The 14,809-nt window shown below is 34.5% G+C and overlaps 1 protein-coding gene across 2 annotated transcripts; it reads right to left on the reverse strand.

Moving 5' to 3' along the window:
• Nucleotides 1-1,625: 1,625 nt before the first annotated feature.
• LOC111043307 (methionine adenosyltransferase 2 subunit beta-like) lies at nt 1,626-14,539 on the reverse strand. Of its 2 annotated transcripts, XM_039443461.1 has the most exons (6): nt 14,260-14,507; nt 8,014-8,093; nt 7,137-7,324; nt 6,052-6,204; nt 4,599-4,792; nt 1,626-1,989 (listed from the first exon to the last, which is right to left on the reverse strand). In XM_039443461.1, exons 2-6 carry the CDS (start codon nt 8,049-8,051, stop codon nt 1,726-1,728), a joined length of 837 nt encoding a protein of 278 aa, XP_039299395.1. In that variant the 5' UTR covers nt 8,052-8,093; nt 14,260-14,507; the 3' UTR covers nt 1,626-1,725. The 2 variants fall into 2 exon arrangements, with proteins under 2 accessions (XP_039299395.1, XP_022183911.2); XM_022328219.2 differs by lacking the exon at nt 8,014-8,093 and having other exon boundaries at nt 14,025-14,539.
• Between the last annotated feature and the right edge of the window lie 270 nt (nt 14,540-14,809).

The raw sequence follows: 14,809 nt of genomic DNA on the forward strand, positions 1-14,809 counted from the left end.
ACACTGAGGAACGGTCGCACAAAAGCCGGTTACATTTTAACCGTGTTTAATTTTACGAGAACCAATCAGAAAATGCCTTTTTGATAAGACGGCTTCTCTGATTGGCTCTCGTTGAATTAATCAAGGTCGAACTTTAACTTTTTGCACTTTTGTGCAACCGGCACTGAAAGTTATATTTGAATGTGGGTAGTGTTGAACGTGAGATCCATTAGCCACAAGACTCCACTGTCCACTCCTCACTGCTACAGTCACATGTCGCGTCAATTATTTGCGAGAATTGAATGGAAATGGAAAAAGGTTCAGCTCAGCCCTGTCTACCCATCTTCATGAAAGGTAGTCAGACATCAAAAGCACCTTCGAGTCGCGTGGCAGCAGATTTCATGTTCATAAAATATGCACTGTCAGACTTTTATATTATGTTTATATGAAATCGGATTAAATGTTGAACAAATCATTAATATGTATTGAGGTCTTAAAGTTCAACTCTCAATAGATCTTTGTTGCGTTATTACGTTGTACCTCAACAAATCCATTTTTTACTTTTAATTGGGTGCCTATATCTTTATAATGTCACATCCACATGTTGGCCCAATGCATACCGTACAAATGGTGGCCAGCGCCAGAGTTTGGATAGGTGGTTTGCCAGCGCTGGCCTTCATTGGCCATCGATCCGATTTTTGTCGAGCGGGGGCCAATAAAGGCCAGCGTTAGCAAACCAACCATCCACACTTTTCAACTTATGCGTGCTGTTTCACGTCGGTGTTTCCTGTTTTGTCGTCTGCTCTGCTGTTTTTTCTGTGTAATTGAGTTGCTATAGGCCTAATTGTTCTTGCTTATTGCGTTACTTTTTTATTGTTTTGATGTGTTAATTTAAGTTAATATTTTTAGTTTATATCATGGATAAGTCTCGCTGGCTACCGCTGGCCTATGTATATGTATAGTCCGTATAAAATCACTTTTGAATTAGAGGGATATGTACAGCAGAAAAAGGTATACTGCGGCAGCCACATTGCCATCTCTCTCTAATTTCTAGTGAGTATACATATGAAGTTTCCTCTCTGAAAGAACTGAGTCGACTGAGTAATCGACAAATTGGCAACTGCGCTTCTACTCATGACTCTATTAATCACTGTAATTAGCCGATCTTCCTCCATTTCTCTGCGCCGCATATTCCTCCAAGTTAAAAGTAATTTTGTATGGACTAGAGTCACATTGCAGTGTGAGTGGCAAGATCAACGCGGCCAAGCTCACCAGGCTGGATCAGCTTACTGGGCCAATGTGTGGATTTGGCATTGAACAAGAATATACTTGCTCATCATACTTCTAAGAAAGAAAACTTCCAAGCTCATTATTTTTGGTCTGATCGATTCTAATTTATTTCATCAACTAGAATCCTGCTCTTCATGAAAGTGATTGTGGAATGAAATGAAATACCAGATCACCAGATGGTAACGTTATCACCCTCATGAACTCTCAATTCAACCACCAAATAAAAAACTAATTCTTGCTCAGCCCGGAGAGCTAGTCCACATAATATTGATAGAATCTTTGTTTATTCATCAACGGCGTTTTGAAATAATAACGAATTATTATTGGTTTTAATTTCAGTTAATAGAAACGGTAAATTAGAATTCAATCGTAAAATTTATTGATAAAAGTTAACAATAAAAAAATAAATAAATATTTTGAAGCAGCAAACCTAACAATGAATGGAGGTTTCCAGGATCAGTGTTTCCGGTCAGAGACCCACTGCGACAGCGCCTGATTGATTCCTTGAGTGAAAGGCGTGTGTTGTCCGAAGCCGAGTTGCACAAGTCTTGATGTGTCCAGCTGCGTATCAAATGGTCTTGTCACCGATGACGTCACACTTTTATCCGCAGTCAAGTGGTCCATAGGCAATCCAAAGACTTCCGACATTTTCACAACCATCTGATACTTGGTGAACACCTCATTACCGCACCAGTGGAAAATTCCTTTCAAATGTGTGTCCTTAAAATAAATATTTGAAAACAATTAAAGTTGAATTTTAAATATATAGACCTACCAAAAAAATGAATTTAAATATCAATGTTTTTTGTTTCTAATTTATTGATTTTAAGTATTCAAGTATTTCTTTTCAATGCAAGTAACTAAGCAACATAGCCTTGATCATGTTTGAAAGGCTCTCTTCTTATCACATAGATAAGTCTGCTGGAGTCTGGCATTTGTTGGAAATGTCTTCTGAAAAAATGTGTTTGCGTTTCATGACAAGGATTTGATTCCTGATTTTTGATAATATCGAAATACCTCTTCAATTTTCAAAATATACTCATATGTTCCATCATTACAAAAAATATCAATTTGTCCTTACTGTTTGATCCAGCTTGTCACATTCTATATTGATTGTTGTGAAATCTCAAAACGCTTTTGATACAAGTATCAAACCATTCTATTTTTTCATTGTGTTCTATGAAATACCCTAGGATGCAATAAAGGGATTTTTCACTATGAAATTACCCCAGGATTTTAAATTACTATATAGGGATTTTTCAGTGTTATTCAGGGAAATATTCTTCAAAATTGAAAAATTGCATTTAGTAGGTTTTAAAAAATTCAGTGAATTATTGTATGCTCAATAACAAATTATGAAATTCATATTTACTCCACTTGAATTGATTGAGAATTTGAAATGAAGGAAAATCTATATCAATTTGTATGAATTATTTAACGAGCGTTAGCGAAATTCTCACTTTTGACTTACTAGAGCCCAAAGTAGTTTTCTGTCTGTTTGTATGTTCGACAAGAACTTTAGAGAGAATTGATTAATCAGCTTCAAATTTTGAACACGAATTCTTCAAACCTTTTTACAGGCCAAGTTCGTTGGACAGACAAATTGACTCACTCATTCGTCCTTTTTCAGGATATAAAAATAACATTGAAAGTGCATGAGAAAAAAATTGTTTTGATTAATTATTTATCAGGCAGCTGGAATTATTTGCATGCTATTTCTGTAATTTTTCCATTAATTTAAAGATGCTTATTTTTTTGGCAGTTTCACACAGACTGTCAGACAGAGAGACTTTATGCGCCGACACATGATTTCAGCTGAATAATACACAACATTAATTTATAAGTTCTATACCGTCTACGTTAACGTCTGTCTGCCTGTCTGTAACATGCACGTAATTAATACTACTTGCAGCTAGCAGTTGCTATGTCAAATTTGTTTAGTTCAAAGTGTTAAAATGTGAGTAGAAGCTACTATTAATATTCATTAACACTTGATTATTCAATGAATAGATACCATACTCATTCATTTCATTTTTGTATCATTCATTAGTACCTTCAAATGTTGAGATCACTGAAACGGTTTGAGATATCGATGTGCAGGCTTCGCCATTAATTTTCCTTTGTAATAAATTATGAATCGAAATCATGTATCACATGACCACCTTCCCATTTGAAAAAATGTGGTATGGCGCACTCACACAACTTTTCTTGCCGTTATGAAAATTGATCACCTGACGCTAGTGTTCCCGCGCATCTCAAGTCTACTATTCAAAGATCTGAGCCAACTGGTGACAGGACAATAACGCTGGATACACACCAGATCTGCTATCTCTTCATAGTGAATGATTTAATAGAATCAACAGTTGCCAACAGTTTGCAATTGAATAATCACATTTTCTCAAATTTCAAGCTTATTTTCAATTTTAGGTGAAAATGTTACTTAACATTAATTGAAGAGATTCTCATGCTCAATCTATTCCACTCGAAATTTTTCGTTTAATTTATATCTGAGACCTGATAATTGGTAATCTAAAATCAAACTTTGCATAGATGGGGCGGAGCTCCTGAAATTTTTACAGATATGGGACTTGTGGCAGTTTATATAGCTTATCAATGACTATTTTAGGTATGAATTTGATCAAAATCGTTGGAGCCGTTTTCGAGAAAATCGCGAAAACCCCTGTTTTTGACAACATTTTCGCCATTTTAGCCGCCATCTTTAATTGCATTTGATCAAAATTGTTTGGATCCTTATAATGTAAGGATCTTAAGTTCCAAATTTCAAGTCATTCCGTTAATTGGGAGATTGGATATCGTGTACACAGACGCACATACACTCATACACACACACACACACACACACACACACACACACACACACACACACACACACACACACACAACCTAAAAACCACTTTTTTGGACTCAGGGGACCTTGAAACGTATAGAAATTTAGAAATTGGGGTACCTTAATTTTTTTCGAAAGCAATACTTTCCTTACCTATGGTAATAGGGCAAGGAAAGTAAAAATGAAGTTGGATTCAGAATGAAGTTGGATCCATATGACGGATCCAAGATGACAAACAAAAGTTTTGAAGCGACAGAAAGTTTTTTTTTCAATTGGAATAGGACTCCCATGGAACCTACTACTATAATATGATACTTGTAAAATATATATTTAGCTGTTTCTAATAATTCTCACCAACTCTTTATAATTACAAGTTGCGGATCTCAAAGATCAATACAACAGTTCATGAGTGAGTTCTTCAACCCAAGGGGGTCTCTAGTATTAGAATAAATGAATGTGGAAGTAGTGTTAATGATGATACCTTGTTTTTGGCGCCAGCCAATTGAAAACAGATGTGCGCTATGTCATCGACATGTGATGGACATCGGCGCTCATAGTCGGAAACACTTTTCGGGACGGCAGGGTTCAGGAGAAGATCCAACAGCACGGTTACAGCACTTTCTGACAATTTTTCAACCGGACCATACAGGACTGGCACTCTTAGTATGAGAGCATCTGAAAAAGTGACCAATCGAGTTTCAGTAACACTTGATTACAGTACTGTATAACTGTAATATAATCTAGTTGGACTATCATCAGTCAATTGCAGGGTTCATCTAGAATATTACTAAAGAAATTGGTTCACTATTAAAATTGAGAAGGTACTCGTATACCTGCTCTAAATGTATATACATTTGAATACTGAATATAGAATATGGATTATAAAATTCATGTTCCCATCTTTTCTACAACATCTCTACCTAAAAGAGTAAAAATGCCACTAATCTGGAATGTAGAAAATATTTAATACGGTACTAAAATGTCATTATTTGACTGGAATTTTGATTTTTTTTACAGAAATAAGCACAAGCCAACAATAATAGTGAGCTATCAGAGTTTCGAAAGTTTCTAAATATTAACTAAATTGGACTTTTATTTACATTTAATTGCAAGAAATAGTTCTAATTTGGGATATACAATAATCCAACCTTTGTCACTTAGTATATTCTCATTACTTATCATTATGCTTGTGTCCAGTAGAAAACGCCATTTTCAATTCAACTACCGCTAGCACTCTTATTATGGTGCAATTTCGCACTATCAAACTATTCTAATAGAAACTTGAAGTATTTTCCTTTGAAACAACAGCAAAACAAGCTCTGTACCTTGTTTCATAATTTATATGAATTTTTAAACAACTACAACATAACTTTTGAAACACCCTGAAAGTACCTTCAACTTTATACACAGACAGTCCCACGAAAGGTGTAACAGCTGAAAATTATAAATTATACAAGAAATTTATAACAAAAAATGTTGATTCAAATTTCCTTAGTATGGACCTTAGTTTTTGAGATATATAAATTTTTCTATATGTTTGAAAAACGCCAATAACTAGAAACCTATTAGTCAAAATCTAATTCTAAGGATATGGTTGGAAAGAGGACGAAATATAAATAAGATTCAAACAATTTGTTCCTTTTTTTGAAGTATTGAACCTTTTTATGATCGCTCAAATTTGGAAAAATACAACAAAGCCAAATTTCAAACAGTTTGAACGCTCATGAAAACTTCAAAAACGTCAAACAAAGGTATAAATTATACGAATCTCAATGGAAATTTCTTCCTCTTCCTAATCACTAGGATCTGGTGTTAGTAGTTTTTGATTGATCGCTGTCTATTCCACATTTGATATAGTTTGTAGTTTTTTTATTGGGAATATTTTCTTCTAGGTGTCAGAAAATTGATGGTTTAATAGTCAGTTGAACTTTTACCTGGATTCACTTCTAAAATCTGTTCTTCTCCCTCCAATTTCAATTTTCCATACAGATTGACAGGATTCGGCTTGCAATCAACCGAATATGGAGCAGATTTCCCATCAAATACATAGTCTGTGCTTATGTAGAGGATAGGAATATTTAGTTTTGCTGTAAATAAGAGAGTTCATATACACAAAATACAACAATCATAAATTCATTACTTTTCTAGGGATTTATATTTGTAGAAGCGTTAACACAATTTTTCAAAGAAGATTCACAAGAACATAAAATTACACTCATACATGGAGACTAGGGAATAAATGCCCTTTAAACTTAATAATTAAAACCACCAGTCATTCAACAGTCTTTAACCGAACAATTTCAATCTGAAGTGCATTCCAATCAAGCTTCACTTCAATTATTGGAATTGGAATGGCAAGCCACACCTGGATACAAATCGGAGTGTGGATTTTCAACACTCTCCCATCCAACACGTCTCTGACACACTGCGCTACACACGCCAATTGCACACATACGTACATACATTATTCAGCACGGAACTGAGTGACATGTCTTAATATGACGCGGCAAATACTGCAAGTGTGTGGACCGCTTCAAAGGTCAGACTTGGATTAAGAGTTAACATGTGAATTGAAGAGCTACAAATGAGAAAAATATTAAGAAACACAATGAATATTAAAATTAGTATTCTGATGATAGGCAAGCTCTTAGATTGGCCTGATTTAGATCATACTAAAGATTAAATTTTGGTTGACATAATAAAAAAATTGAATAATCAAATACAATTTTCCACAGGGAGAGCAGTGAACTTAATTTGTTGTCGAAGCTGTACAGTGAAGAAGCGCACTGTCTTAGCTTAGAATGTGAACAAATTGTATGCTCCCAATCCAATCAATGCAACAAAGCAGAACTCTGCAGGGCATAACATATTTAATGCTCCCCCAGAAACTTTCTTCAATAAAATACTACTAATTACCGTATCTAAATACAAGTATCAAGACAAGTGTTTATGTATTTGAATAGAAACCATTATACATATGAACTCCAAAATTGATCTTAAATTATTATAAATCACCTACCAGCTTCTGTAGCCAATAATTTGGAGGCTTCGACATTCAGTTGCCTTGCTTCGTTTGGAAACTTATCGACCAAATCTGGGAATCGTTGAGCGGCAGAGTGTATGATGAGTGTGGGTTTGAAGTTGGACAAGGCTTCTTGCACGGCTATGCTGTTGGTTATGTCAACTTTATGTAGATCACCACTAGCCCTTGACAGTGAAAAATCAAAACAGAACAAATATTAAGCCAGTTGAATAATTTCAAATACCGTATTAATAAGCCACACATTTCCAACTCAAAACACTTTAATTAATTAAATGAAAAGTAAAAAAAAAACATAGAGCATTAAAATAGTTTAATCTATCACAATTTTCAAAATGCTCTCACTATTATAGATAGAAAATTTCATTGGATATGAAGAATAATCGCAAGATATTTTAGAGAATCAGTTAGAGAAAAGCCGTTGTTATTCTTTATTATTGACTGAACTTGGCGTACCGGTACAGAGTCTATTCAGACAAAGCACTAAGCAAATTGACATAAAATATGATTACTTCCAGGGTTAATGCAGTACCCGATCAACTAATATAGTGAGTGGATCGGTGAATATATCTTTCTACACAAAATTAATTATACATACATTCCTTTCCTTGTTGGAATGCGCAAGGTAGTCTAGTCACAAGATTCTCAAAATATCGACTGTGAACTGTGAGGATCCCCAGGATGGCTTTTAATCATTTCTTCCTTAAACGAGTGAGATTGTCTACTGGGAGGAAAAACTTCTATACTTATATAGATGGTATATTCTATTCTCTAGTGTTTGTTTTGATAAATCATGGTATGCAGCTGAATAGCTGAACTGGCTAAGAGTGCAGTATTTTAATAATAATATTATTACCAACAATATTTAAAAGAGCGGCATAACTGCTGTGGCATAACAAGTTCTATTTTGCTTATCTGCAACTTGAGAATTTTTATCTGGAATGAATACATAATTGAAAATTATTCATAAGCCTACAAAGCTGCCTGGAATGAGTACTGATGATTGCCAGTCCTGATGACTTGAACAATATATTTTTTCATTCTGGGAATGAATGTTTTAATAGGTTGAGCGTAAGATTCAGTGAAACATGTGCCTCGCATTATTTGTAGATTTATAAAGTGAGAAAGGATATCTCCAAAGGATCTGATCGATGCACTCATCAGACATCTATGAACTCAACATCTCAGCATGAGAGTTGTGATGGAGTCAGCAATTGAAGTGTTAGCTGTGCCTGTGCCATTAAGTAGCCCCATAAAAAACTTTTGAATTCTAGAGTTTTCCCCACAGAGTTGAAGAGATCAAGGACCAATAGAAAGATTCTAATTTTTAAAAAGGGTGATCTTGAGAAGTTGGCAAACTTTATTATGCTTGTTTCAATAATAGCCTATTTATATTCACTAAAATAATTGAATCGGAGATATATTCTCAGCTTTCTTTTTTCTTCATCACTTCATCTCAGTACCTGGAACACGGTGACATTACTGAGACTGAATTGTAGTAGATTTCTATGGATGAAGAGTGCTATTACTATAATAGTGAACTACAGAGCCACGTGAAACGGGTTATCTTCAGCCATCTCAAGTTATGCTTGATCGAAATTTGTTCGGCGATCGCCTTTTATGAATGATAATATAATATATTAAAATACTTCTGCATACTAATGTCAGTCAATGTAAACGTTATTTTATACTGGACCAAATTACCAAACGTTTGCATAGTAGAGGCCACGAGCATCAACTCATCAATGAGTGACTGGCGTGGTAGGGATGAAAATGGCCCATATGAATAAAACCAGAGCAAATGCTCATGAGCAAGAGCATGGAGCATAAGGTTATGCTTATGAGCAAAAGTTAGAAGCAAAAGCATTTGCTCATTTTTATATGAATAAGCTTTACCTTATGCTCCTGAACTCTGGAGCAAATGCTCACGTATTTTAAAGATTTTTCATCAGCTGATTTGCTTTTGTAGCCTTAATATTTGTTTTTATAGCTCACGGAAACGCTAAATATGCAAGTAAGGTGCACCGCTTGTGTTTGCATCGTCTGCTCTGTTTTCTATTTATGAATAGAGTTTTAGGTTAGTTGAGTGTAGAATTTTGAAATAATAGCGTGAAAAAATGTCATCTCTATAATAATCTTTAGCATATTCTTATAATATCAATAGCCTTCTTATAATCGTCTACACTCTCATCTTCTTAAATGCCTATTTCCTATTTTGTGATGGCTATCTTTATAACAGGTAGCTATCTTTTGTATTTATTCTTTTGTAGGGATAATGGTGATATATATCATGGTTGAATCTAAAAAGAGTTTTATAGTTCTCAACTATTGGTTGTGATCGTATCTGGTATAGTTTCCTCTTCCTCATACGAATTAGTTGAGCCATTTTACTATGAGCAAAAGGTGATAAGCTGCTCTAGACTAGACTCACCTTTTTTGAAGCATTTGCTTCAAAAGTTGAGCAAATGCTCTAGTTTATTCATACAATTTTGAGCAAAAGCTTTTACTTTTGAACAAATGCTCAAACTATTTTTTTTATGAGCATGAGCAAAAGGTTTTTCTCACGTTTATTCATAGAAAATGAAGCAAATGCTCCATATTTTAGAAGTATAAGCAAATGCTCAACTTTATTTATATGGGCCATTGTCTCTTTCACAAATCTACGCATCTCACTCTGCATGCAGCCAGTCGGCCATTGTAGAGAATTCTGGGAGTGAGGATACAAGCTGCCGAGTGCCAAGAACAAACTCACCCTAAGAAAATCAGAGTTGAGCCTCATGTGGTGGCAGTCGAAGGTTCATAGTATATCTCGCGGACTCTACCAAAACTCAATTAGGTATAGCGACTCTTTCAAAATTCAAATAAAACCTGCTCTCCATATGTCATAGAGTATGAAATGTTATAACAATTGAGTCAAATTTAGTAAAGTGTATTATAAATTTAGTAGGTTATAACTAAAAATGAATAATGTTGCTATCTTTCTGCTTTTTTACAAAAAGTGCTTGGATTTGAACATATAAACAAGTGGCACTAGTTTTATTCTATTTTGTATTCAATTATTAAAAAAAAAAAACGCTTGAAAATTCCTACCTAAAAAAAATTCGAATAAAATACTAAACAAATTAAGTTAGAACATAATGAGGCTTAAGTAAAGTTACACAAAATACACATTACTTTTTCACAACCTATCCGGTTCCGCTGGTGAAAAATAAGTGTGTAGTGTAACAAAATTCAGTAATCTGCATCCATGGCCAGCACTTGCTGGATGGATAGCGTAAATTTTGTTTAACTTGATAACAAAGACTAAGATCAAGATGGGAGGTCAGTCATAGATCTCAGAAAACATTATATTGCCTCTTCATCCAGTGACTAGAGTGCCAGACTCACAAGCCTCTCCTGAAGACACTCTCAAAGACCTTCTTACTTGAAACTTAAAGAACTTATATCAATATTTTATTGACTCTAAATTACTGTATAACGAAACTCTATGTTTGTAAAAGCTCTTGAGTTAATAAACATTATTATTATTACTTCTCCTCCTGCTCACGGAAATACATGAGCATCATATTGAAGATTTTGTGAGCTCGGACAGGCAAGCTATTATGCGATCGAGTCAGTCTGGCATGAGACAAATTGAAATAATTTCTTCTCCTTGTATTCTGGCCGTGTACATGTCCTTTTTGCTGAAATCTATGTTGGCCTCTTCTTAACAGTAACAGCGAACTGAACAGATACTGACTATAGACCGTCATAATCTTCAGTCTCCTAAAGATTGGCGCACAGTGTTAAGGTTCAACACAGTGCTAGGCTCAACTCACATTGGCTCGACTAAAATCGTACGACTCCTAAACTTAGGCTTAACTCACACTTACGCGACTCAGCTCGAGAAGAGACTTGACTCTAGTCGAGAGCATTTGTTTCCAAATGGCAACACTCAGACCAGTCGACTCTAGTCTCCGCGACTGTCACCATTTGAAAACACATGCGCTCGACTAGAGTTGAGTCTCTTCTCGACCTGAGTCGCGTAAGTGTGAGTTGAGCCTGATTCGTCACTACTTAGCATGTAACAAATTTTATAATAATTATTATGAATAAATTCAAATTGTCTTATATATAATTCTTATCATTGTCTTATCTAAAATGATAAAACATCACTTTCATCAAACATAATCTCACTTTTATTAAAAATGCATGGTACTATGCAAATCAAGTCGAGGCTCGACCAACATGAGTCGACGCTCGACACAGTCGCGGAGACTAGAGTCGACTGGTCTGAGTGTCAGTTACATTCACCATTTGAGAACACATGCAGCGTCAAGAAGAGACTAGAGTTGCAGTCTCTTCTCTCTTATCTTCTCTCTTGTCCAAAGTGCTAGAAAGACTCATTCATGCTCAAGTTGTAAAATTTCTAGACAACAATAGTAAGCTTCATAACTTTCAATCAGGCTTTAGAAAATTCCATTCAACTGAAACAGCTCTGCTTCGTGTCACTGATGATATAAGGTTAGCTATGGACCAAAGAAAATGCACCATCCTCACCCTATTTGATTTTTCTAAAGCATTTGATACTGTTGATCATACAGTCCTTCTGAATAAGTTGGCTATTCTTGGTTTCAGTCACAACTCGTTAGTTTGGTTTAAATCCTATCTATTAGGTAGGAAACAATGTGTATCTGTCGGTGACAAAAAGTCTACTTGGAAAAACGTTATGCATGGAGTAACACAAGGTTCAATTTTAGGCCCTCTCCTCTTCACTTTGTATGCTAATGACCTTTCTTCCATTATCAAATTCTCCAGTTTCCATACTTATGCAGACGACCTTCAAATATATTTAAGCTGTCCCATAACAAAAATTAACGAAACAGTTGGAATAATGAATCAGGATCTCAATTCGATAGTGGAATGGACAAAGAAAAATGGCCTTAAGCTTAATCCCATCAAAACACAGCCCATTATAATTGGATATTCTCGTCTTATAAACAATATTGACTATGAATCGATTCACAAACTTAGTGTAGATGGTAATGACATTCCTTACTGTAGCTCAGTTAAAAATTTAGGCATTATTATGAATAATACTCTTGACTGGTCAGAACAAGTGAACAAAACTTGTAAAAAGGTATTCTCAGCCATGCATGCATTGAAGAAAATGCACGATATTCTCCCTAGAAACATTAAATTATTATTGGTTCAATCTCTCATCTTCCCACATTAATGTATTGTAATTCTGTTCTTAACGATATGCAAGTCACTCTGAATGATAAACTACAGCGTTGCCAAAATTATTGTCTACGTTTCGTCTACTCTCTCCAACGCCATGATCATATCACCCCAGCCCACATTGCTAGTTCAACATTAAAGCTTCCCGATCAGAGGCTTTTTCGAATAGTCAAGCTTGTTAGAGATATCTTGAAATATGGTAATCCGAACTACTTTAAAGATGATTTCAAATTTGTCTCCGAAGGTAGGAGGATAGATGCTTCACATACTAGAACCGGAGAAAGTACTTTAAGGATACCCAATCATCGAACTACTATTTTCACAAAATCCTTCTTAGTCAGTGCCTGTCGTGCATGGAATGCACTTCCTGTTTCTATCAGGTCCATCGAGAGCCGAGCGAGCTTCATGCTGACTTTAAAAAAACATCTTTTGGAACAAATGACTGAAACTGTCCGGCCCTAGAACGATCACATGACAACCATCCCCCACCCATCCCACAAATACAAACCTTTAAACCTGTTATAGAACGAATTGTATATATATATTATATAAACTCATGTTATTTCAATTATTCACTGCATACTGCTGTATATTACTGAAAGTTGATTACCCTGATCTACTTTCAGCATACTTCATTTTATTAATCAATTATTAATTATTTGATCTTATCTACCTATATAATTATTTTACTTTATAAATTTTCTGTTTTTTTTTCTCTTAAATATTCATAGCCTATTGATTAAAACTTTCACAATATTTCCATTAATAAATAAATCCTTAGTTTAAATAATGAAATTAACGTTTTGGTAGAGAGTTAGTGGGGAGGATATTTTTAATATTCTTTCCAAAGAATGGACATTGATATGTCCAAACCTCCGCCAATTTATGTAGATGCATAACAATATAATTATTATCTATAGTTATTATATTACAAATTGCTTTTTCATATCATATACAGTTCAACAATTATTTTCTTAGTCTATATAATGTAAATTCATCTATAACTTTGCTGTATTGTAAGCTATTGTATATAAGTGTATAAGACAGTATATATTGTAATCTACATAAATAAAGTACTCAATCAATCAATCGCCCTAAGTCGCGTACGGTAATGTGTTCCAGCCGATGACATGAGGTGATGATTCGGTCCTTCTGCAACCGACTGCATGACCCCAAAGTACAATGCCAATTTGCAAAATGCAAAAATTGTACAACGTCCAGTTAGGTAAATAAAAAAACTTATAAATGCATCCTTGAAAAAACTCTTTGATAGTATAAAAATGGTTTCTAAACCGCTACGCATCCAATTTTTTGAAAAATACTTTGAGTTTATTAAATAAACTGTAAATTTTTACAGATGTTGTTGAACAATTTATAACTTATAGACAGCCTACACCTTCTTGAAAATTAGACATAAGCCTACAATGATATCGAGTGATTCATTGAAACTAATTCTTTTACTGTATTCAAGTTAATTTGATGTTTTAAAGAATATATTTTTATGTGATGTTTTCCCTTACACTGTTTTATAGGTACCGCTAGTAAATACCGTACATGATTTCTGAATAGTGCTACCCTGATCGTCATTTTATTTTTGAAAATGAGAAACTTGATAAGACGAAAAAATAGACTCGAATAGGTACTTACCTTGACCAAGCCACACCATAAACATTCCATCCATTTCCTAAAAATTTATGATAAATTGACCGTCCTAATAAACCTGAGGCACCAGTTAAAAAAAGACGGTTGTTTTGTTGCATAGCTACGGTCTATTATACAATTTATGAGTTACGACACTCCGAATAAAACATTAACAACTATTTAACCTTGAGCTAAGATAGGTGATTAAATACTCATGAAATTATTGATAAGAAAGAAAAACCTGTTGATTGAAGCCGAAAACTGAGCTGAAAAAATGACAGCAAGTTTAAGCTGTCTGGTGAATTAATAATTCCATTTATAAATTGGATAATTTTAAAATTCAACTCTAAAACTGATTGAATCAATTAAAATTAAAAACAGAACTGTCATGATGTTTGCAATACATAACGTCCATTCCTTTTTGTTTTTGTTACAGAGTATACAGAGTAAGGTTAGTTTTGTCCTTTCCACTTTCAATTTCAACAAACAAGACCATGTGGCCATTAGAACGCCTACATAACACATTACCGTAATGCGCATGAGCAGATAACATTATTGATGAATATTTGTTTTGTTTACTGTGCAGCATAAAGGAATTAAATATTACTTATTTAATCTGTGCTGTGTCACAAAGTAGAAGGAATTTCTTCTCTGTGGCTGTGCAGTAGAGCATATACAGAGTGAGTGAAATGTCTGAGAACTAAGTATTTTCAATTTGAGTAAGACCCCAATCACACCAAACAGACTTCGTCAAAATATAAAACAATACACAAATGACTAGAGATGGCTGC

The sequence above is a fragment of the Nilaparvata lugens genome, chromosome 1 (genome assembly GCF_014356525.2).
Source record: "Nilaparvata lugens isolate BPH chromosome 1, ASM1435652v1, whole genome shotgun sequence".
Taxonomy (NCBI): Eukaryota; Metazoa; Arthropoda; class Insecta; order Hemiptera; family Delphacidae; genus Nilaparvata; species Nilaparvata lugens.

Coding starts and splice junctions, on each gene's coding strand:
- LOC111043307 (XM_022328219.2), bottom strand. CDS start 14,137: ATGCAACAAAACAACCGTCTTTTTTTAACTGGTGCCTCAGGTTTATTA. Junction 6,205..7,136: donor ATTATTGGCTACAGAAGCTG/GTAGGTGATTTA, acceptor TCTTATTTACAG/CAAAACTAAATATTCCTATC. Junction 1,990..4,598: donor TGGCTGGCGCCAAAAACAAG/GTATCATCATTA, acceptor ATTTATTTTAAG/GACACACATTTGAAAGGAAT.